A 24,755-nucleotide genomic window follows, 5' to 3' on the forward strand; every position below is an offset into this window, starting at 1 on the left:
TAATAGTCTGAGATATTTCTTGGGTCAAAAAGATTTAAATGACAGGGAACTGAAGTGGATCAATAAAATTCAAGCTTATGACTTTGAGATTGAATATGTAAAAAGTAAAAATAATGTGGTTGCTAATGCTTTATCTAGAAGGCCTGAAATCAATGCTTTATTTGTTGTAACTGCTAATTGGAAATCGTTGCTGGTCGAGTATTCAAAGGATTCTTTTGCATGTGAATTGCTAGATGGTAATATACAAGATGATAAATATAAAATTGTTAATGATGTTATCTATTACAAGGACAAGATTTATTTAACCCCAGGATCGAAATTAAAAGAAAAAATCCTTCAGTCTATGCATGATATTCCTCTAGCAAGGCATCCTGGGTACTTCAAAACGTATCATCAGGTAAGAGAAAGGTTCACTTGGAAAGGCCTAAAAAACGATGTCCTCCGCTATGTCAAGGAATGCACCACCTGCCAGCAAAATAAAGTTGAACAAACGTATCTTGTCGGCTTATTACAACCACTACCTATACCAGATCAGAAATGGGAAAGTATATCCATGGATTTCATCACAGGTTTACCAAAATCCCAAAGTAAAGATTGTATATTTGTTGTGGTTGATAGGTTAATTAAATTTACACACTTTTTTCCTATCACTACAGAATTCACAGCAGTTCAAGTTACAGAGTTGTTCTTCAGAGAGGTTTTCCGATTACATGGTTTACCAAATACTATAATCAATGATAGAGATAGCAGATTTTTTAGCATATTTTGGGGGGAGCTTTTCAGGTTGACAGGTACAGAGTTGAATCATAGCACCAGCTATCATCCGCAAACCGATGGACAGGCAGAAATAGTGAACAAATGGATCGAAGGTTACCTTCGTAACTATGTAGCTGGTCATCAAAAAGCTTGGGTTCGGTGGTTATATTTGGGTGAATATTGCTATAATACTACCTTCCATATGTCAATTGGTATGTCTCCTTTCAAAGCATTATATGGCTATGATGTTTCTTCTTTCCTGGACCTTGTTTTTTAGCAAAGTAATGTACCAAAATCTCGTGATTGGCTTCAAGAAAACCAAGAAATTTTGTCAACATTTAAGGAGAATTTGCAATGTGCTCAGAATCAACAGAAACTCTATGCAAATAAAAAACGCATTGAACGCCATTTTGAAGTGGGTGATTTGGTATTTCTCAGGTTACAACCTTATCGGCAATCTTCTCTCAAACGTAGTTGGTCTGAAAAGTTAAAACCTCGATTTTATGGTCCTTATCAAGTAGTTCGGAAAGTTGGTGCAGTAGCCTATGAACTTGCTTTATCAGTGGATAGCAAGATACACAATGTATTTCATGTATCCTGTCTCAAGAAAGCTTTGGGGCAGCAGGGGTCCGTCTCCGAAGATTTACCTCCGTTAAACGATGAAGGGAAGCTTGAAATGATTCCAAAAGTCATCCTTGACACACGAGACAGGCAACTACGGAACAGAACTATCAGGGAATATCTCATCAAATAGAAAAATCTGTCTCGGGATGATGCCACCTGGGAGAATGAAAGAGTTTGAGTTGCTTGAGGGCAAGCAACACAAGGCAGGGGAGACTGTGATGTCCCGTCAAATTTATACTAATTAGTATTAATTATGAAATAAATTTAACTTTTCTTATTTTATATTAGTTCTCATATTGACTAATATATTATAATAACAGTTAAGTGTTTATTTTCAATAAAGCAATAAAGCTTAATTAAAAGCTACATATTAATTGTTCGGTTTAACTATTATTTGTTATTGCGGGAAGTTGGTTTCCTATGGGTTTTTCCTACGGGAATCCTACCACCTTTATTTCTTTAAATAAGGTCTAGCACATTATGAGAGGCGTGGATTTATATACAAGAAATGTATGAAGTGAAATTGGATAATTTGTGAGATAATAATTCCTTCGCCAGATTTAATTGGCCTATTGGAACCAAGAGGAATCGTAAACCAGGTAGAAACCTTATGGGAGATGGTGTTGCAAGAAGGATAAGCCGTCAAGATCACGAGAGGAGAATTACGTTCTGTACAAAGCTGCGTAACTCCCATCATTAACATCAGGGAAGCAATAGTGGGTGCAGAGTTCGAAAAATCAATCTTTCCCTTCGTATTCTAAAAAAACCACGCAAATGACATTCCTTTCCTGAAGACCCGATATCGGGCAAAGTGCATTCTACCTGTTTTGTTCCGTTCGTGTGGATCAGCAAACCCGATATCAGATGAGAACCGTGTGTATTTATGCAATAATGTTGATTCCGAATGAGCGTGAATTCATATAGTTGTTGCATTACACGGAGGAAGCATAGCGGGGATTCATCTGTCGTTATTCCCACAAGGAATGACACAGTTATACTCACGGGCTTAGGCACAGCCAACATCAGCAATTTAGCAGGACACCAGTCACGGGAGTAGGCACAGGCAACCTCAGCACAATAACAGGTGCACTATAAAATATCCATAATGTGTTACTTAAAGGTCATAAGTAAATACTAAGAAAAGCTAAACTGGAATTATATGTGCAACCAGTTATATTAAATGCTACATTGTATAAAATCTGGGCAAATACATTCATACGTAGCCAGTCCTTAGTAAGGAATTTTACAGTATGTACAACCAGTTACATTAAATGCTACATTTATATTAAATCTGGGCAAATTCATTCAGATTCATTCAGACGTAGTCAGTCATAAGTCAGGAATTTTACAATGTAATGGCTAAATCAAAAGAACTTGTCAACCAAAATATTGGGAAAAGGAGAATTTTCGGTCTCATTTGCACAGACATCCCCCAGAAATGTTCATCCCTGTAACACATGAAAATGTGCAAATTCCATGGTTCCTCCGGCAGAATTTTAATTTTAAGCAGTCTTATGGATATTATAATTAAACATAATTTAAATGTCCTAACTGTACTATCAAAACCTCTAAATACAACAATTTTGAGACATTCAGTGAGGGTAAAGCTAATGCCAAGAAATTAAACAGTTACAACACATGTTCCCTTTTAAGAAAAGGAAGAAGGTGAATGCGTATGAACATGTTCAAGATACTGAAACAATGCCCAGCAGCGCTAGTTGTCACAAGCATTTTATAATGGTTGTAGTCTGTGAGTTGAACACTTGATGAACTATGCACTGCGAAGGAATGCAACAGTTGCAACACGGGTTCCCTCAACACCAGCAAAAGTAAAAGTGGGGTATGTCCGAATATGATCAAGATACTGGAACAGATTCTGTGAGCTGCTGTTTGTAGTGACGGATGAAGAGTATCCTATCCCTTCTTTGGAGTTTGAACCACCATCAGATAAACTCTGATGGTAGTCATTCATTTCTTCAATAAGTTCATCCTTTGTACAGTTACAAGAGGTGATTACCTGGGCAGATGAAACATGTAGATTATACCTAAAAACTCGTATGGAAAATGAAAGATAAAAGACCGGAACTTATATGAAAACAAACTGTTTACCAGAAGACCACCAGGAGACACCAGCTTTGAAACAGATGCCCAATACATAATCCTGCATATCTCAAGAAAAATAAGACATTTTTTAATAACAAAGTTGCTAATCACCTAAATACTACTTGAAATATGCCAAGCATTTTTAGCATCACATTTGAAGCAAAGATACCATTCAAGTATTATTGAATCAAAACATCAAAATGCAACTACACAGTTAACGTGATAAAGATAACGCACAAAGTATGTATAGCTGAAACATTAAAGAAACAGTAACTGAATTAAATCTAGGCTAATTATTTTGGAAATTCGTGTCAAACTACTAATATCACTACAGTATGATCAGAAGCACAAAGCCACAAACAATGACAAGAAGCATCCAAGAATACGAGTGCAGCAAGTAAATAACTCCAATAGCAGATAAAACATTCATTTCAAAATTACTAGCCTTGTGTTATAGTAGAGAAGATATGTTCTGGTCTGAATTCCTTCTACCTGTATATACAAATGATGAAGAGAGATAAGGATAAGTGTGCATGTGCCTACATACTTCTCAAATTCTTTCACTACATATTTGAGTTGCCACGGTCTGAAACTAACACAAAGAAGATTGTGACTAACCATGGCTGGTTCTTTAACTCAATCAAGGTCCAATAAATTGATCAAGGGCACATAGGTTGGTAAAATAAAAGATGAATGGAGGTGCCACCAGGCACATCTTTGCACCTGTTGGGATTCTAGAAGCCAGCTCCTCATGGGATCTTCGAGAAATTCACTTCAAACTCCGCATGAAAAAAGAAGCAGAAAATCGAAAATAAATTGAACTCAAATGCAATAACAAAACGCAAAGATCAGAGTCATTAATTTGCATGAGCTACATATATGAGGGCATGGATAGGGCCAAGGTGGCCATTAGATCCATCTATGTAGACGTTGTGAAAGATCCCCAGCCAAGTTATACTGATTTTTTCTGATTCTTATGCTGCTGTATTGAGGTTTTAAGACTGATTTTAGATTTTCTGAGGATTTTTGCTTGGGTTTGTTATCAGTAGTTTGCATAGGGTTTAGTCATGCATAAATGCCAATAAACCATCACTTTTGAAAGAAAAATGCAAGAATATAATTAACTGTTATTAAATTCAGAATTCTGATTTTTGAGACAGAAATACAATAACTTCCAAAATCAAGAATTCTATTTCACCAAAGCACAATGAGCATACCAGGAGTCCAACGCCTAGCCAGGAAAGGGGGTTTATTGAATAATCTTGAATAGAACACAACGGATGAGCGTCCAAGGATGTCCAATGACTTCAATGGAGTTTATTTGCATCAACTATAATTAACAAAAACAAATGTTCTGAAACTGCTAAGATTTGTGCCTGACCTGCAGGCAAGATTATTGAATTTACTAAGCTTCCCTCAATGATTGACTGATCTGAACCCCAATTGCCATCTATAGCCTGAAGAATTCATCATATCTCTGCTGGAAGGTGATGACAATGAAGAAAACTCCAATTTCAAACCCTCTACTATGATGTGCAGCCCAATTTGTGCACCCTGAGGCCTGCAAGTGGTACGGCCAGCAAGGAGAAGGTGCGGCTGGCCCAAGGAATGGTACGGTAGCCTTTGGGGGTTTCCAAACCCTCTTCAATCTACAAGGTAAAGTCTGAATCTGCTGATATAGGTCTAAATCCACTGATAGAACTCTCAATTGAAGCACAAATACGAATCCTCTATGAATTCCCCACAATTATGAACTAAGTTTGTGTCCAATTCACTAATCCCCAAGGAGTTTCCGTCCCCTGAAGACTGGTCTGTTGCTGAAAACCATTTGCAGAGCTCAATTCCAAAATAGCTGATGTAAAAATAATTGAAAGAATGCCCAAAGAATGTCCAACATGTTACTTTAATAGCCTCCAACCCTAAACGTACCTTTTAGGGTTCCCATGCTTTATTTTAAAACACTTTATAATGTTTTATTAAAATACTTGGCCTTCCTCTATGCTGATCGTACCTTTTCCCTAGGCTGCCTTTTATTATTTTAAGTTGTTTTAAAAACAACTTATTTTGTGTCTCCTAGCCAACGTGGCCCAAGGTGGTCTCCTTTATTATAATATTAAAAATACTTTATTAAGAAAGCACTTTATTCAATTAAGTGGAACTATTAAAGTTATTACTTAAATAATCCAAATTTATCCCCGAATTCACCACATGAACTCCCAAACTAAAAACTGAATGTTGTCACCTGTCCAAGGATGATGACTGGATGTGGCAGTGCAACTGGCAGTCTCCTCCTTAAAAGTAGGGATACTCCTAAAAATTAGGAGACTATCTCAAATCGATGATAAACACTCCTAAGCCACTCTTCTCTGCTCCTTGGCCCTCCGGTGGTCAAACAGTCAACTGGCAGTCTCCTAAAAAAATAGGAAACTGCCCTAGGATGCCCAAAATGTCTCCAATACTCCTCAGAATGTCACCAAACCCAAAATGGGCTCCCTATCCACCACATTAGCCCACGGGAACCCTGATTATAGGCTAACGCATGCTGACAACTGGACTGTCTAAGGAAGGGACATTACACGTTGAGGGTAAGTATTGTCCCATTTGAGAGATCATTGATAGGAGATGGCACCACCAGCTTCACAAGCCCCTCCACGCAGCCACTTATTTCCTCAATCCGACATTCCAATACCAAGGAAAAAAATTTATGGGGCCATGGTTGGCTAGGTTGCTAGTAAATTGGAAGGCTTCATGAAGAAGAGCCTTTCAGGTACTAACACATGCAACTTTGCATGGAATTTTCAGAACCACAAGAGTTAATATTTTAGATTATCAGTATTTGACTTCATAATTTTGAAATATTCTCGTTTTACTATCTTTTATGTTTTCAATATTGAAGATAAAATGGAAAACTGAACTAGCCAATTACACAAAATCTACATGGTATTTCACCCCTAAACGGACTGTGAAACAGAAATATACTCAAAATTAAACATGCATCTCAACAAAATGAGTAAGTGTGCCCTTGTTCATTGTCCGAATTTATCAGCTTTAACATGATATATGGTTATCCTTGTTTATTAGATGACACATCAAAGATGGTTACCAGTGATAAGCTATTAACTTGAGAAAAAAAAACATATCTTCAGGAATAATGTCAGTAAGAGGACTGTAACTATACCGTTTTTCTGCACCATAAGGATGAAGCCGAATTGCATCTAAAGTCCCCTTATCAGTGACAAGTTCGAACTTTCTATCCAGCTTGGATTCCAATATATCATCAACCTGGATGAAAGATATCATATCAAAGGAACTGTCACTAAAAAGAAACATGAACAAAGACTCAGAGATCCAGTTTGATAAAAATTTAAATAGCTAAATTCTCCTTCAAGCTGGTTAAAGAAATAGATATTTCTCCTTCCTAAACTTCTAATAATTTACAAATGCACACACATAAATAAGAGCATCAACACAAGATATGTGTAGTTGGTAAATGTCATGAAACATGTTTCTTTTGCCAATGACAACAAGTATTGTAGATTAATTGCAGTATGATAACATGGAACTTGTCAATAAGAAGCAAACTGCAGATTGTTGTTCAACCCGGAAAAAATACCAATAAAAGTGCATTCCTTCCATTCATCATGAAGAATATATGAGCATAAATGATAAATCGGCTTTCTCAGAAAAAGAATTCATATATTGTATGGATGCTTTTGAAGTACATGGATCCTGCAGCATTCTAGTTAAATTATTGTTAACTTGTTCAGTGATAACACACATGCAAGCAAATCATATTATGTCAGAAACGCATTTCAATTTTGGCCAACTAGATTATGAGATTTCAAAGAAACAAAAGACAAGAAAGCCATATCATGAAAAGGATCCAAGAGATTTCACATTGACATTCATTAAACTCCAATAATTACAAGAATGCAGGTCACATTTTCCGCTCATGCTTATATATCCATTTTTAAGTTGTGTGCTGCCTCTGAAGTGGCAACAGCTACAAATATTATTCCCTATAAGCCAGTCATTAGCTACAGAAGTTTGACAAGTTTAGTTTAGTTTTTCATTAGCTACAGAAGTTCACAACGCAACTTTTTCAAGCATAATCAAAAAGATTGTTGAACTTGAGACACTGCAGGGCACATCCTCCTCTAAAAAAATGGTAATTAAAGGTAGTTTGTTAAATTAATATCATTAATTTCCAAGAATTAATGGGCAAATAGTCTGTATGAGCTTCAACCATAGTGTTGAGACTCACCAAGGACTTGTGAGTCTGATTCTGTGTCTAAGCCGCCCTCAATGTGCCTGTGGATTAGAATTGCAGGCCTCACAAGTCTGAAGATCTGCCAATCACTGTGTGTGTGTAGGGGGAGATTTGACTCACAGGCCTCACAAATCTGCAGGTCTGCCAATCACTCTATCTCTGTGTGTGTATTTAGAACACACAATATTTTCAATGCTAAATGTCATGCCCCCACCATATACAAACATATCGCACCATTTATAATAAAACCCAGGCGTTTAATGTGTTTCCAATTTCCATGTAAAGGATAGACCCAGGATTAAAAAACATTTAATTATCAACGATGGAACTAAGGAGGCCAACCAGGATTAAAGATACTTGTGATTTCTTTTAACTAGCAATAGACAAAGAAGTGCTTGAATGTGAAGGGATGTGTTCCTTGCAACATGAAAGGATGTGGCTCCCTCCTATTTGAAGGCATAAAAGGGAGAATGATTCATCAAAGAAAGGCATCAATTGATCATCGATTCTTTAATTAGTTGAGAACCAATTGAGGAATAATTCAGAATATAAAGTCAAAAGAAGTGATTAATATATCTCAGAAATTTAAGTTATTGCAGCCATTTGAGAATAAATCTATTAATTCATCAAGATGTATTTAGTTGGAAATAATCTAGTAAATTCCTTGAGAAATCAATTTTTTATTTCTTGTCTTGCAAATAGGAAGGATGGCCAGCCTTCCCAGCTAATGAGAGATGAAAGGATGGTCCCCCTTTCATGCCCTTATCAAGTTAAATCGGAGGTGGAAGGACGGCCAGCCTCCAAGGTGGACTGGGGGGTGGAAGGGCAACCCACCTTTCACGCTCTTGGCAAGTCAAAGACAACCAGCCTTGCAAATTGCCGATTTGCAAGCATTTCAAAGAAACTCACGATCTAATTGACTATGAAGAATATGCTATGATCTGAATATTAATGATGTTATGATTTTATTGATTTGAATATTATCATAAATTTTTTATACTTTTTATTACTAATATCATTTTTTTGTGATTAAATATTGTTTGTAGATGTAAAACCAAGAATATCCCAATATGGGGCATTACACTAAAAAGCCCTAACACTTCAAAGCAATCACCCAGTTTGAGATTATTTAATTATTTTCACTTACCCATCTTCTTTCAAACTATTTTCACTACAATTGCATGGAAATAAATACGATAGAAGATTAAGATATGGAAAATGTTCAAAAAACCCTAATATAAATGGCTAGACTTGGCAATTATAAAAATATTTATATTTTTATACATATTTTTCTTTTTAATATTTTAGTTAAGGTCCTTGTGGCCGGCCTTATTTGGGCTTTGGTGGCAATGTCTCCAACTCTTGGCCCTGCTCTATATCACAAATGCACCAAGGGTGCTGCCCCTCAACCCTACTTGGGGTTTCCTTTCCCAACCCCCTGCTCTATTTTAGAAAAATAAAAAATAGAAACTGTTATGTGTTGTGCCAATGGAAAAGCAGCTTTTTATTCCTTAGTAATTGAATTAAATTTATAATTTTAAATTTTCATTTGCTTAGTCAATCACAATTTTGAGTAATGCTGCTATGATATTTTAAGTTATTTTGATAAGGGGTGCAATATTCCTTGTTATTCACTGTTTTTCAAGGACTTTTTAAATATTTGAATTTTTGGCACTGAGCCCCGGTATATGTCTAAGTCAATCAGCTTGCCAAGTTTCTTCCAAGTCCAAGTCTCTATTGAAATGGAGAGCACACAAGAACATTGTAATATCTCTTATATTTTGAGTATTTACATTCTATTTGAAAAGGATCTAAACTATTTATTTGTTCATTAACCAATATTCATAATAATTATTAAATAGATATCGATTTGCATTTTATAATTACAATCAATAATTATTATTGTTAACTAACATTCACAATAATTATAAAATAAATACTGATTTGTATTTATAATCATAATCAATAATTATTATTAAATAATATTCACTATAATGATTAATGGCCACAATAAATATTAACTTGCGTTTATGATTTCAATAACAATTACTATTAAATAATATTTTCAATAGATATTAAAATGTAGCGGTCACTATTGCTGAGCAAAACTTGTCTTGATCACCAAATTAATTAAATGCAAAGGTTGCGATCCAAGACATTCTATCTACACGTCCCTTGGAGGGGGAGGCATACCCGTTGGAAATCTTTAAAGGGTGTCAGTCTCTTCCCAGCCAGACAAAGGTAAGAAAAAAGGAAATAAGGGAAGATCGAAAGGTGGTCAGCAGTCACACTACCTAGGAAATACGTACGGTATGAACATGAGGATATAGGATTGCTGTTAATACAATATGGTACTGCTTATATAATAGAATGCTGTTTATCCAATAGAATGCTGTTTATCCAATAGGATGCTGCTAATTTAATTTATACGGTTAATATGTTATACTGTTAACACTGCTAATGTAATACAACATATTAACTTACTCACATATTAACGTAGTTGATAGTAATACTGTTAGTGTAATATAACATAAAGATTTCAAAATAACATAATGATGTTAATAAAATCTGAAGCTAATATGGTTAATAAAATCTGATATAATATGGCTAATATAGTATGATATTATCAATGTAATACAATACTGAAATATAATATAATAAAATGTAGGTAACATAAAATAATGCTGATAATATAACACAATATAATGATATTAGTAACACTGATAATATCAATCTGATAAATGGGTTCAGCAATAACCAAAAACTATCATAATGAATATATACATTAATTCTTCATCAATTATAATATATAATAAATATATATATAATGGTGAAGGAGGGTGTGAGAAGTATTACAAGAGGGGTACAGTGTATGAGCATTCTTCTAGATACACCACCTCAAAGTGGGACAGGATGAGCCCATACAGGCCAAAGGAGTACAATGGGTACGGTCTTTGGGTCTAGGAGATATGGTTTCTGGGGCACTCTCCACAATCTTTTCCCCTCACCTCCACCATTGCTCATTAACACAAGAGGATCAATCATAAGAAACTAGGATGATGACAAGATGAGGGGGAACGGTTATAAGACACCTCACTAGGTACACCACCTCATATGGATGGCATGGGCCACATGAGGCTAAGAGGGATGGTATATCCGCTCTTAGCCTAAGGTAGAGGATCTCTAGAGCACCCTATCAAGTCTGAAAGATCCCCAACCGATTTGTAATGAAATTTTTCTGATTTGTAAGCTGCTGAATTGGAGGTTTTAATGTTGTTCTTTTGAGTTTTGTGCTTGGGGTTTGATGCCAATGTATTGAATAGCATAGTTGAAAAACTCGGACTCGCCACGGACTCGGCAAACCAAAAATTTGGACTCGGACTCGGACTCGTGAAAGACTCGTGAAAGACTCGGCAAGGTCTCGGCAAAAAAAAAAACCGTAGTTTTACAAAAAAACATAAAGAAATTAATGCATTTAGAGAACATAAGAGCCATAATTGAAACATTACACGTCACATACTCATAGTTTCAAACTTTCAACTCTAAAATGTATAATACCAAGATTTCTTCAATGCTAATTATGCTTTTATATGGAGCCTAATCAGACTCGGAGGTTAAATTTTCCCTACTTCCATCGGCGCAATTTCCCCCCATATTTTTCAACGGGGGTTTCGGGGCAACGCCCCCAAGTTGGGGTCAAGGGGCATCGCCGAAAGATCCTAAAATTTGACTAAGTCTGGAAAATTGAAGAATCCTCCAAAAACTAGATTTTGCATTATAACTCCTGGAGGTTCGAAACCACTCTCAAACATCCTGACAGTATATATGGAATATAACTTAAAGTCTGGAATGTCATCTTGATCTTCAAATGCCCTGAAATTTGGCTAAGTCTGGAATGTCTTCCTGATCCTGAAATCTAACTAAGTCTGGAAAATTGAAGAATCATCCAAAAACTAGATTTTGCATTATAACTCCTGGAGGTCCGAAACCACTCTCAAACATCCTGACAGTATATATGGAATATAACTTAAAGTATAAGAACATCTTTCTTCTTTCTTATACTTAAATGTTATATTCCATATATGAATCCTGACAGAGAGACCTAATTTTTTCACATGTTAAACTCAATTTTAAAGATTGCATGACATTTTCTCTGGGTCGCACGAGTCCATCTGAAAGTGGACTCGCGAGTCCGTGGCGAGTCCGTGGCGAGTCCACGAGTTTTAAAACTATGTTGAATAGGGTATTAACATAAAGAGAACCAATAAACCACAATTTTGGAATTCAAAATGCAGAAATAAAGTGACTGATAATTAATTTCAGAGTTCTGATTTAGAAACAGCAGTAGAATAATTTTCAGATTCAAGAATTCTAATTCACCAGGACAATAGAATTGCATACCAGGAGTCCCACGCCTAGCCTGGAATGAGCTTTATCGAAAAAATGAACACAGAATACAATCTAGGAGCACCCAACTGCTGAAAGTGGCTCCAATCAGTTTTATTTGCTACTACTACAATTACTGAAAACAAATACTGAAGATCTAATGAGTCACATGCCTGGCTCCCAGGCTGGATTATTCAGTCTACTGGAAAATCAACATTCCGAAGAGAACTTTATTCTTGTGGCCTGCTGAAACAATCAAAATGCTGCTGTGAAGTGCTGCACATGAGATTGGCATGAGTTTTATGCCCTTAATTGGCTGAATCGATCAAGTATGGCATCTAGAGGTCTTGCAAGTGGCACAGCTGCCTACGAGGGTTGTACGGCTGGCTTAGGAAGTGCAATGGCTCCCTTATGAAGATCACAAACCCTCTAAAATCTGCAATAAGATCTGCAATTCACTGAAATAAGTGTTCTTTGAAGAACCAGTAGGAATTCTAAGTGAATCCCCCTCTCCCGTGGATTGTGGTTTCGTCCAATACACTTGCCTTCAAGGAGTTTTCGTTCCCAAAAGACTCAAATGCTGCTGAAATCTTCTCCAGAGTTCTATTCTCAACCTGTGATGTAAAAATAAATTCAAAGATGCCCAAATGAATGCTCCTCTTGTTGCTTTATAGCCTCTTAACCCTAAACGTACCTCTTAGGGTTCTCATGCCTGATTTAAAATGAAATTTATTTAATAATTATTCCCCTAGCAAGTTCGCCCAACTTGAGGGTCTAATTTGTCATTGAGTTTGGCCACATTTTTTAAAAACAAATTATGCCTTGGGGGGAATGCCACGGGGGTTCTTTTATGTTTTATTATTACTTTAAAACTTGACCCCATAAAGTCACTTTATTAATTTATTATAAAGTGACATTATAATCACTTTATTTTATTTTTTTTAAATATTAAAGTCCATACTTTAATATTTAATTTTTATTCAAATCCCATCACTTGACTACCCAAACTGAAAACTGATGATGCATGTACCACACTGGTGATGTCTAAATATAGCAAGTGAGCTGGCAGTGTCCTATAAAATAGGGATCCTCCTCAAAAGTAGGAGACAATCTCCAATCAACTGAAAATGCTCATAGGGCTCTTGCTCTACTCCCCAGTCCTTTGGGTGGTCAACCAGTCAACTAGCAGTCCTCCCTAAAAAAATAGGAACAGTCTCTAAACATCCAAAATGGCTTATAAAGCCCGTGCGCAACTCCATAAGCCTCAGTATGGGTCCCCTCTCCACTCCACTGGCCTACGGGAACCCTAACGATAGGCCAATCAATGCTCAATTGCTTGTCACCTAGGAAAGGGGACATTACAAAGTCAACTTGTTTTAGCTTCCCTATGGTTCAATTTTTCCAATAAAATAGAGATATCTTATGATTAAGTTTATGTTCCTAACCCTAGTAGGAAAGTTACTTGGAATTGTGATTTTAGGACAAAAAACTAGGGCATTTACAAAAAGGGACATTACAAACTATAGATTGCATCATGATTATATGAAGATATGATATGCATAAAAATTGGTTGATCAATACACTTGAATGCATTGGCTTCTATAACCCATTTCACCTAAATAACTACCACACCAACTACATACATGTAGGAAAGTAACTCTCAATTATTTACTCTAATATTTATTTATTAACCATCACCTGTTTATATTACTAACCTACATACTAATAATGTAATGTTTTCCAACATTGCCCCCCTTATTCCAGCACTCCAAACAAAAGTAGGAACATTTTTATTGAACCAGACATAATACTCCAAATCATAGCAGCAAAAATCTTTTGGGGAAAAAATCAGAAAACTAGAAGTATAAGATTTTTTGAAAAATTAGAGAATAATTTGGATTTGAAAAAGAAAAGTTTGAAAAGTTTAAAAAAATGTTAAAAAAAGAGAAAAACTACTTGTTGACTTGCTAGCTCTAGCGTACTCTTTCTTTCATTGCTGACCACTTCAGCCATTAAACAAAGAAGACATTGCATGGATGGGAGACATCTCTTCATAGTTTTTTTTGTTTTTTTTAAAGTGGAAAATTTGGGATCACACCTTCTGTGTGAGAACATAGTAGTTTGTGGAAATTTTATAAGGGTGGATAGAAGTAATTTAAAAAGGATGCGGACACTTGCAAAGTAAGAGTTGGAATTCTAAACCTTTCATGCTTCTTGAGAAAAACTTAAGACTCCTGCCCTTTATTGCAGGTAAGAGAATGGCAAAGGTGTTTTTTTATTGGAGATATCTACGGAATCATGAATTACAGCAATGGCAGTCATGGCTCTGAGCTAAAAAGAGCTCAAATACTTATTGCAACAGATAAATCAGTGATCCAAAAGCTTTGAAAGATGATTTCAGAGGGTTGGTTATTCAACATTCAAATTGCAACTTTAGGAGTCATGCACCTATTGGAGAACAGGAAATAGGGCAATCTAAAAATAATATAATCTAATTATATGATCAAAGATTTGTATGGTAAACTGAATAACACCTCAACCATACCCTCCAGAGTGAACAAAACAAGGAGGGATTCATGTAGTCAGAAGTAAGATGACAAAAACTATATCACTTTATATAGAAATCAAGGCCTTCTTTTAAACTAAAGGTATTGAGATGCTTAGTTCTACATAAAGTTTTAGAAGTTAAGACAAGCGTGTCCAAGGTTGGTATTCAATAATTTTTATGTATGGCATGTTGAAATAATTACCCATGTCTATCAAAGATGTCCTACAGCAAAAAGAATCTACATTTACTGCAAAACAATTCTAGATTTAGCCATTTACTGAAGTTGATTTTCTTTTCATTGCCATCTATCTTGCAGATGTCATTTTTTAGATTACTCTTGGATGATCATTGGCATCTGCAAATACATGCAATTTGGTTTATATACTATGAGCTTTCTATAGAGAATGAGGTATAAGAAAATTTCCAAGAGGACACTTGTCCCATCAGCCTAAAAACATTGCCAACTTTCAGGTAGGATATGGCTATGCAACTTAAAGCTCAAGATAAATGTATCTATCAGAATACTGATTCTCTTGAACTTGGTTCTAAGGCCCAGGAGCTTTCTTTCCTAGTGATGCAAGGAGGGATTTTCCTAGTAACCCCATGTTTTACCTGATGTATCCTTGTGGAATCTGATCTAAATTTAGAGTTCTTTGAAATAATATAAGATGCATTTCAAATGTCATTGCATAGATTAACCCTTATTAATGTGAGCCATGCTTCAATAAAAAAATATTCCCAAGAAAATATCATAGCTAACACATCAAAACCAAATAATAATTTCTTTAAATGTATCTTCCAAACAAAGATAATATGCATCTTAACTGGCATTAAACTGCAGTGTCTTTAATCAAGGTCCTTAAAACAAGTAACACTATTTGATGATGTTTTTACGACCTACAGAATATAAATTCAGAGTGAGTGTGCAGAATATAAACACCTACTTCTAACTCATGTTGTGCTGCCTAATGACTCCTTGCACGTTAGCAACTACCAACACCTCTTATGCACATCTTGGTGAGCGGCTCTCGTTTGCAATTGTTCCCTAAAATGTTATGCGACTACATTATTTATTAAAAAATCACACGTTCCAAGGGTTTCAAGGGTTGCCAGTAATACCCTAAAAATGGCAAGAGATCAACAAAGTTTCAAACACAATTTTGATGTGATTTAAATGCAATTTTTACGCAATTTAAATGTGAAAAAAGCATTGAAAATCACTGTCAATGGGTTTTTTTTAAACGCAATTTTTTGGGGAAAAAATACCCTTGGTAGTGATTATAATTAATCACATATAATGGTGATTTTTTCCCACTCTTTGCACAAATAGAGCTCGCCAAGTATCACAACAAACAATCACACACCAAATCGAACATATCAGCTGATGTTCTGCATATCCATCAATACCCATGAATCAAGACATATTCAACTATTCGCAAGTACACCACTCCTCTTGTAAATTGAGACATACTCAATTATCCATGAGAATAACTTGCCATCAACGAATTGATACATACCAGCTATCCATAGCAACAAAAATGCTCGCATATATCAAAACATACTAAACATCCATAGTTACAAATTCTTAAGATCGTGGATTGAGACATACTCAAGCAGCCACAAGAACAAAACAAAAAAAATGTCAAGCTCCTCCCCAATTGGTGCCTCTCAAGCAATGGACTATCTCCAAGCAAGAAGTCAACTCAAGATGTAAATGTGTCCCTATCCTTGTATGGATCTTCCAACCTACTCTTTGATCTCTTTTGACACTATTCACTAGATGCAACATCAATGGATTTGACAATGTAATGTCGTTGAAATGAAAAAAATTATCATTTATAGCAGATGTGAAGCCATTATCATTTTTAGTTTGTTCCTTAAGCATCAACTCCTCATTAGTGGCTGCCCCATGACCCTCATGAATCCAAGTACCCATTTAATTTGCGATTGAAGAAACGTATGAAGATTCATCTTCCTCCTTATGAAAAATTTACACGTCTTGTATTTCCTTGCATTCATTTTCTGTATGTACAACTGAAGGAACTTACCCCCATTTATTTTCTGAATTGATTTTCTCTTGCTCTTCTTTATTCAAGTGAGGTTTTAATTTTTCCTCACACTGTGTGAACACATGGTGGAACAATGTGTACACGGATGAAAATAGAGACCATTCTTGTTTCCAAAGCATCCATAGCATAGACATAATGAGTTGGGAGATAATATTGCTATCTTTGATAGTGAGAACCTAAGATACAGAAATCTGCAAATTTCAAGCATGAAGCCCAGTTTTTTTCGAATTTCAAACATTTTTCAAATACGTTCAAATTCGGCCATAAATTCGTACGGCCACGACGTCATTTTTTTATTAAAGCTAACAATTAAAAAGCTTTTTTTTTAGGGTTTTTAAAAAGCGTTCAGGTTTTTTCTTAGATTTTCGGCAGATTTTTTTTATAAAACCTACTCTTCACCTCTGTAAACACACAACTCCTGTGAAGAGGTGATTTTTGGCTGATTTTCGGCGTGAAGAGGTGATCTTGTGTCTGTTGGGTCACGGGTATCCACTGTCGGGTATTCACTCCCGTGGCTGAAAAGGCTAGAAATCGTCGCCAATATTCACTCCCGTGACTGTCGCTGGATTTACAATAGACTGGAGTTCGTGGCAGGGCTGCAAAGGCCTTCTCAAGGGTCGTCGTTGCTGCCAAGCCTGCCGTCGTCACATCGCTGCTTGTTCAGGTAGGTGATTTCAATTTTATGAACTATGAACTATATATTATGATAAATATAGTTCATAAATATATAACGCAATAATATAGTTTGCATTGTTTTATATTTTTTTGATATGTTTTATAAACTATTTTATTTTATTTTTTTAAAGATATATTCTTTTCTGTTGTATATTTTATTACTGTGATCTTCATTTTATCATATATCACTGGGATAATTCTATTACAGTGATTTTTTTTGTGCTTTCTTATATTTTATTATTATTAGATTATAATAAAATATATAGTAAATAAAATAATACAGTAATTAAATAAATTATAAAATCATACAGTAAATAAAGTAATATAGAATATTATTGTATATTTTATTTACTGTATTCTATATTACTCTATTTACTATATGATTTTATTTATTGTATTATTTTATTTACTATATATTTTATTTACCGTATTCTATATTACTTTATTTATTGTATATATTTTTTGTATTACTGTATTATTTTATTTACTGTAAGTGTATTCTATTTACTGTATTCTATTCCGGTATTTTATTTACTGTATTCAATTCCAGTATAAAATTTAGTCCATTTTTTAAATATTATAAAACATCTTTCTTCTAAATTGTACAGATTGTAATGGCTCCCAACAAATCAACTTCAGAGGGATGGAAACATGTGACCCGCAATGGTACTTATCTTCATTGTAACTTGTGCCCGAAAGTTTATACCGGAACTTTAACAAGGATAAAGGACCACTTCCTTGGTATTTCAGGGGGTAAAGGTGGAGGTGTTACTGCATGTCCAAATGTGTCCAAAGAAATTAGAGCTATTTTAGAGAAAGAGTAAGCCTCTTCAAATGCAGGAAAGATGCAGGCGGCACAAAAGAAACAGGGAATTGAAGAGGATGTGTCTAGATCCACATCTATTATGTCTTCCTCTTCGAGTCTACCCAAGGCCACAGGGACATCCAAAGAGAGTGGAACTTTAAAGAGTCTTTGGAAACCAGTAGAGAAACAACAGGTGGATGATGCACTAGCAGATTTGTTTTACACAAGTACTACTCCATTCAATGTAGCTAGAAATCCGTATTTTTGCAATGCAATTCAAAAAGTTGCAGAGTTTGGCAAAGGGTACACACCTCCCACTTCTAAGGCTTTCAGGACAAGTCTTTTGGAGAGGTCAAAGGAAAGAGTGACTGAGAAACTAGCTGAGGTCAAAGCCTCTTGGAAGGCAACAAGTTGCACCATATTGAGTTATGGATGGTCAGATATATGTCAAAGGCCATTGATCAATGTTTTGGTGGCTTGTCCTGAAGGTGTTGCATTTTAGAAAGTGATTGACACCATGAACCACAAGAAAACTTTTGAATACATATTTCAAATATTAGAGGAAGCCATTCTTGAAGTAGGGGTGGAAAATGTGGTTCAAGTGGTAACTGACAGTGCAGCAAATTGTGTGGGAGCTGGAGAACTAATTGTTGAGAAATACCCACAAATATATTGGAGTCCATGTGCAGCACATTGTTTGGATTTGTTGCTTCATGATTTGGTTAAGTTTCCATGGATACATGAAGCAATTCATAGAGGGAGAGCAATTGCAAACTTCATAAGAAATCATCGTCTCACATCGAGTCTTTATAGGCAGCATGCATCTAGGGAGTTATTGAGGCCTTGTGATACAAGATTTGCTTCATTTTATCACTTTGAAAAGAGTTGTTGAAGAGAAAGCAGCTTTGAGCTCAATTATTTGTTCCAATGAGTGGGAAAATTCAGAGCTTTCTAAAAGTGCCAAAGGCAAGAACATAGAGCAAATTGTTTTAAACAGCAGCTTTTGGGAAAGTGGAACAAAGGTTTTGAGTATATGTGAGCCAATTGTTGATGTGCTTCGTATGGTTGATGGTAACAAACCTTGCCTTGGCATGCTTTATGAAAGCATGGATCGTTGTAAGGAAGCTATTCAAAGAGCACTAAATAATGTAGATGCAGAGTACATGGAGATATGGGCAGCAGTTGATTCCAGATGGAAAATGATGCACACACCTTTGCATGCAGCAGCTTGCTATTTGGAGCCTAAACTATTTCATATTGATCGACAAGCTGATTTTGAAATTATGGCAAGGTTTCGTGAAGCCATTAGCAAATTTGAACTAGATCCAACAATTGCATGTCTAATCAGAGACCAAAGTTGGCTATACAAGAGAGCAGAAGGGTTGTTTGGGGTAGCAGGAGCCAAATATGATATGAAACGAGATGCAGTACCTAGTTATAGATGGTGGATGAGCTATGGAGCACAAACTCCTGAACTTCAGCACTTTGCCATTAGAATACTAAGTCAAGGAGCATGTTCATCAACTTGTGAGAGGAATTGGAGTTGCTTTGACCACATCCATTCCAAGAAGAGGAACAAATTGTTGTCTGGAAAGCTAGGAGATCTTGTCTACGTTCGCAGCAATTTGAAATTGTTCATGAACAAATCAGTAAGCCACTCCACATCTTCTTCACAACAACGCATTCCACAAGACATAGAAGTGCCAGTTGCAGATGAGCCTGACTTTCTTGATGAGGAATTGGATAGTGATACAAATGATGATGCTACACCATCTGAGCCAAGTGCTCTTGATGACTTAGAGCTTTTTTGAAGTTCTAAAGTCTTAACTTTTTATTGTACTTTTTGAAAAGAAAACATCTTCGCAATCGTGATTTCACATGTTTCTTATGGTTTATATTTTATAAATGTGCCATCTTTTTATAATGACTTCAAATCTATTTAGCAATGTTAAGCTATTTTGATAATTTATTAGAAGTATATATATATTTAAAAAATAAACAAAATAATATAAGGCGAATTTTATCCGATTTTTTTTTTCAAAATTTTCCCTTGTCGAATTTCATCCGAATTTCATGGTCGTTGAATTCAAATTCGAATTCGAACCTTGTGACTTAGGTGAGAACCATAGTATCTTTCATGGCTGCAAAAACATATTTATCATGTGCAACTTTGATTGTGTCAAAGAAATAATAGAACATGTGGTAGATCAGGTCTTGCAACCCTAAGTCCACAAGAAGGTTACTCATCCTAATTTCCACAAATATCTTCAATATGGTCACCCTTCTTGAGTAATGTGTACTATTGATGTCATCTAGATTGTTGAAACTGTCTACAATCAGGTGCAATACTTCTTTCATTGTGTTGTCGTCATGAACTAAAGGTACCAAAATTCTCATTGCCTTACTTAAACAAGACGTAACCAACAATTTGATCTCCTCATCACAATCCCTCAACCATTTGTGTTGTTTCAAGGTTTCAGAGGATGATTCCTCAATGTGTATCAAACATTCTTCTATCAATTTAAGATGTTCAAGATATTGTCTCTTGATTGCAACTGAGTGCTAAGCTTGTTGCCTACTTCATATAGTGATCTTGCCAATGGTTTGATATCTTTTGTTGCCATGATTAATCAAGTTTTTTGACATTTACCCAAAGGCTGGCAGGTTCACTAGCCCTGATACCACTGTAATGTCCCTTGTAGGATTTTCTCTACTTTGCAATTTTAATGAGTCAATTATTCTTATGATCCTTATGGTCTTGATTGGAGACGTATAATGGAAATTATTGTTGTGTAAAACTTAAACCAAGAAAGTCTTAATTAGTGAGTTTTGTATGAATATGATTTTCTCTAGTAGACAAGAATACAACTTTCCTTATCTGATACCAATTCCAATATGCTGTTCCAAGTCAATTCTGGAATCTAATATAGATTTCAAACGTACAATGGGTCTGATAATTATAAATGCAGAAGGCACTAAGATAATTATGCTTTACTTGTTTTATTATCATTTCAAGAATATAGCTTCTGATCTTTACTTGGTAAGATCGCTGTGGAATCAATGTATAAATGATCGAATTCTGACTTAATATGAATATCTCTGATCTGCAGGGGTGTGTACAATGAAATGCTTGTAGATGTTGATAAATATATATAAAGGATGTAATGTCCCACTTTATAATATAATTTAATAATAAATAATAGTAAAATTAAAATACAAAAGAATAAAACTTAAAATTAAATTAAAATATGAAAAAATATAATTAAATATAATTAAATATAATTAAAATTTAATTAAGTTAATGAATGGACAAAAGACATAAGATGAAAAGTTGTGACTTCCTCAAACATGAGATATAAAAGGGAGAAGAGAACCTCATTTGAGGGGAGGATAATTTGGGGAATCAGAAGTGCAGATCTGATTGTGAAAGGTTGTGTCCCTTTCAAAGGGCAGAGATAAGAGTGAGTTGCACTCTTTCAAAGGGTGCTAATGGTGAAAGGGTGTGTCTCTTACCAAAGGGCATGCATGATGAAGAGGTGTGACCTCTCCCTCAAATGGAGAGATATAAAGGAAAGGAATCAAAAGTATCCAATATCATCACCATCGATCAGATCAGAACAGAACTGTTATTAAGTTACAGGCAGTAACATCCTTGTTCTTGGTGGTATGCATGGGGATATGCTTAATATATGAAGTCTGATAATGTTCTTATGCAGAATTTAATAGTAATAATAAAATATAGACTGCAATATGCATGACAGTCATACTTAATTTTATATACATTCATAGTACATAAAAGACTATTATATTAATGGCCTAGACTTTAATTCATTACCTAATGCCTATGAGAGGACCAGAGATCAACAATTAATTGAAAATCACGACTTCAGAAAGACAGCAATCAAGGCATATATAATTGTTACTGAGGAGTGATCTTATTATCAACTAAGGCAGCAATGAATGTAATTAAGCAAAGACAGTAATTAAGGACAGAGATGGATAATTAATTCAGATAAGGGAGAAAATCAGAAGCAATAAAGGGGCAAGCACATTCCATTATCCATCGAGGGCAGTAGGAGATTAAATTCAGTCAGAAACAGCTGTGGTTAGGACAGCAACGGTTCCAACCAAGAGAAAGGAAAGAGGTCCAAATTACTTGTAAGTTCTATGCTATGCTTTAAGCATGAGTATTCTGAAATTAATCATTAGATCCGCAGGAGTTAAGAATAACAACTAGAATTAACAATGTCAGTTAATGACTCAGTTATCTTAGAAACTTATAGCTATGTTAACTAGACATAAATGTACATAATATATTCATGGTATGCTTTACTCATTGTCAATATGTAATACACGACTTAAAAGAATAATTATGTTTAGAAATACATTCTTGTAAGGAAGGGTATGAGATGTAATGAAGGGGTGACAAGGGACTCGTAAGTAGGCTGTTCTAAAACGACCAAAGTGGCATATAGGATTTTGAGGGCCCTTACATGGAGGAGTCAAGGAGCCCGGTTACATTCTCTACCTAACCCCACAAGACATGGTTAATTGGGGAGAAAGAGACTTAAAGGGGAATTACAATCACAAGAAGAAGAATAAGGATGGAAGTGACGAAGGAGAACCGTGATAGGATACCTCACTAGGTAGAACACCTCATGGTAGTTGACCGATGGTCCCATGAGGCCAAAGGGGCTCTAGCTTTCACTCTGCTCTTGAGCCTAGGGTAGAGGATATCTTGGACACCTTATCATTCCTCCTTACTCCCACTCTCTTATGGTTGAGTTCCAATAAGGAATTAGAAATAACTAAGGTTAAGTTAATGTTCCTAACCCTAGGTATAGAGAATTTAAGTTTAATTATCCTTTTTAGAAGATTTATATTATGGTTTATATACATTTCAAAGGTTTCCTAAACTATTGCAGGATCTCAATCAGGTATGCATCTTGTTCCATTTGTAGTTTTACATAGAAATGGTGATTTGAGGCAAGAACTAGGGTTTTACAAAAAGGGGACATTACAGAGGACCTGATCCTAGTAATGATCTGATCGCAGTCTCTGATTAACTTTTTTATTATCATGTGAATGAGTAGTGTATGGCCCTGAAACTGATCACTCTTCCTATATTGATTCTTGCTAATCATGTGATTCACTTAACGCTGCTTCTGTGGGATTGACTCTTTAATCATGCGTTCAAAGCCAGGTAGTTCGTGGCAATGGACCTACCAAGTAGTAGGCAGATCGTAGTCTCCTTGAGCACTTAGATCTGAGGTAGAATAAATAAGAAATACCAATCTTCCATTTTGAGAAGCCCACACAATTCCCTTTTTATATCCATCAAATAGATATGTTATCAAAGGTAATGTCTTTTTATTTGACTTGGCCCTCCAATGGTTTCTTCTTTTACCTTAATTGCTTGATGAAGATCTTAATTTGTATACAAACTAATTTCTTTCTTGCACCCATCCCTCCTTCTAATCGCCCTCTAGAAGGAAAAGCTTCTCAATAACTAAAATAAAATGTTATTATTAACTAAATTCCTTGTTTGGATAGTTCTCCTTCTCCTTAAGGCGCGCATCCTCTTGTTAAGCGATTTTCTTGGTTAAACATTATGTGAAAACTATATTTCATGCTGCTTGGTCATGCAAGAGTGTCTTTTCAGTCTTAAGAAAATTGCTGCTCTTTATTTAGTCTTTGTTTTTCGTGACTTGTTCCATGATTTAGTGGCCTTTAGCCTTTATTAAGCAATAGGGTTATTACAAACAAACATGTGACATTTAATAATAAAATCTTCAAGAGCACAAGTATAAAAAGATGCAACCATTTTCAAAATAAGGGTGTCGATTTCTGTTGAAATAATAGCTAGTTCGGATCAAATATAAGTATTACTTGTATTGGGCTGGACCCAAACGCATTATGTAACTTGTAACCATTAAGGATGTTGATATGTGTATGTAAATTGCAAATATGAAAATTCGACGTCACCCATAATGTAACTTGTGGGTGACTAATTGGCCTATCGGCCTTAGTCACATTAAATGTGCAAAATTAAATATAACTTGTAATTTAGTCTGGCCCTATAATGAGCGATGTAACTTGTGGATAGGGCTAACCCTATATTGAACATTGTAACTTGTAAATGCAATGGTGCTGACCCTATATTGGGCACCAAGTTTAGGCCATCATATTATTATTAATTGATTATCCTTGTGAGCCGACCTAGGATGAATTAGGTGGCTAAGATCACATATATATACAAGGTTCATTCATTCATCATTACACACAATGGAAGACATCGAATTGCATCCTTGATCAGCAGCGAAATTATCCAGTCAGCGAATATAACTACAAGGACAGCAAATTGTATCATAAAGATCAGCGAACATATCCCTATGGCAGCGAATTCAACTCCAAGAACAACGAACTAATTCTGGAGCAGCGATTATCATTCATGGTATCCTTGACCTTATCAAAAGCAATTTGATGAAAGCTACAAAAGCTTTAGCTATTGCGGTGTGG

The 24,755-nt window shown here is 35.4% G+C and overlaps 1 protein-coding gene across 1 annotated transcript in view; it reads right to left on the reverse strand.

The window, feature by feature from the left end:
* Positions 1-2,642: 2,642 nt before the first annotated feature.
* The window catches only part of LOC131048501 (uncharacterized), a 176,206-nt gene continuing 154,093 nt past the window's right edge, over positions 2,643-24,755 (reverse strand). The window contains exons 5-7 of the mRNA XM_059214516.1: positions 6,662-6,765; positions 3,490-3,541; positions 2,643-3,397 (exon numbers count right to left, since the gene is read on the reverse strand). Of these exons, the coding sequence (XP_059070499.1) occupies positions 3,152-3,397; positions 3,490-3,541; positions 6,662-6,765 (402 nt within the window). The 3' untranslated portion in view covers positions 2,643-3,151. The remainder of the gene's footprint in view (positions 3,398-3,489; positions 3,542-6,661; positions 6,766-24,755) is intronic.

The sequence above is a fragment of the Cryptomeria japonica genome, chromosome 2 (assembly GCF_030272615.1).
Source record: "Cryptomeria japonica chromosome 2, Sugi_1.0, whole genome shotgun sequence".
Taxonomy (NCBI): domain Eukaryota; kingdom Viridiplantae; phylum Streptophyta; class Pinopsida; order Cupressales; family Cupressaceae; genus Cryptomeria; species Cryptomeria japonica.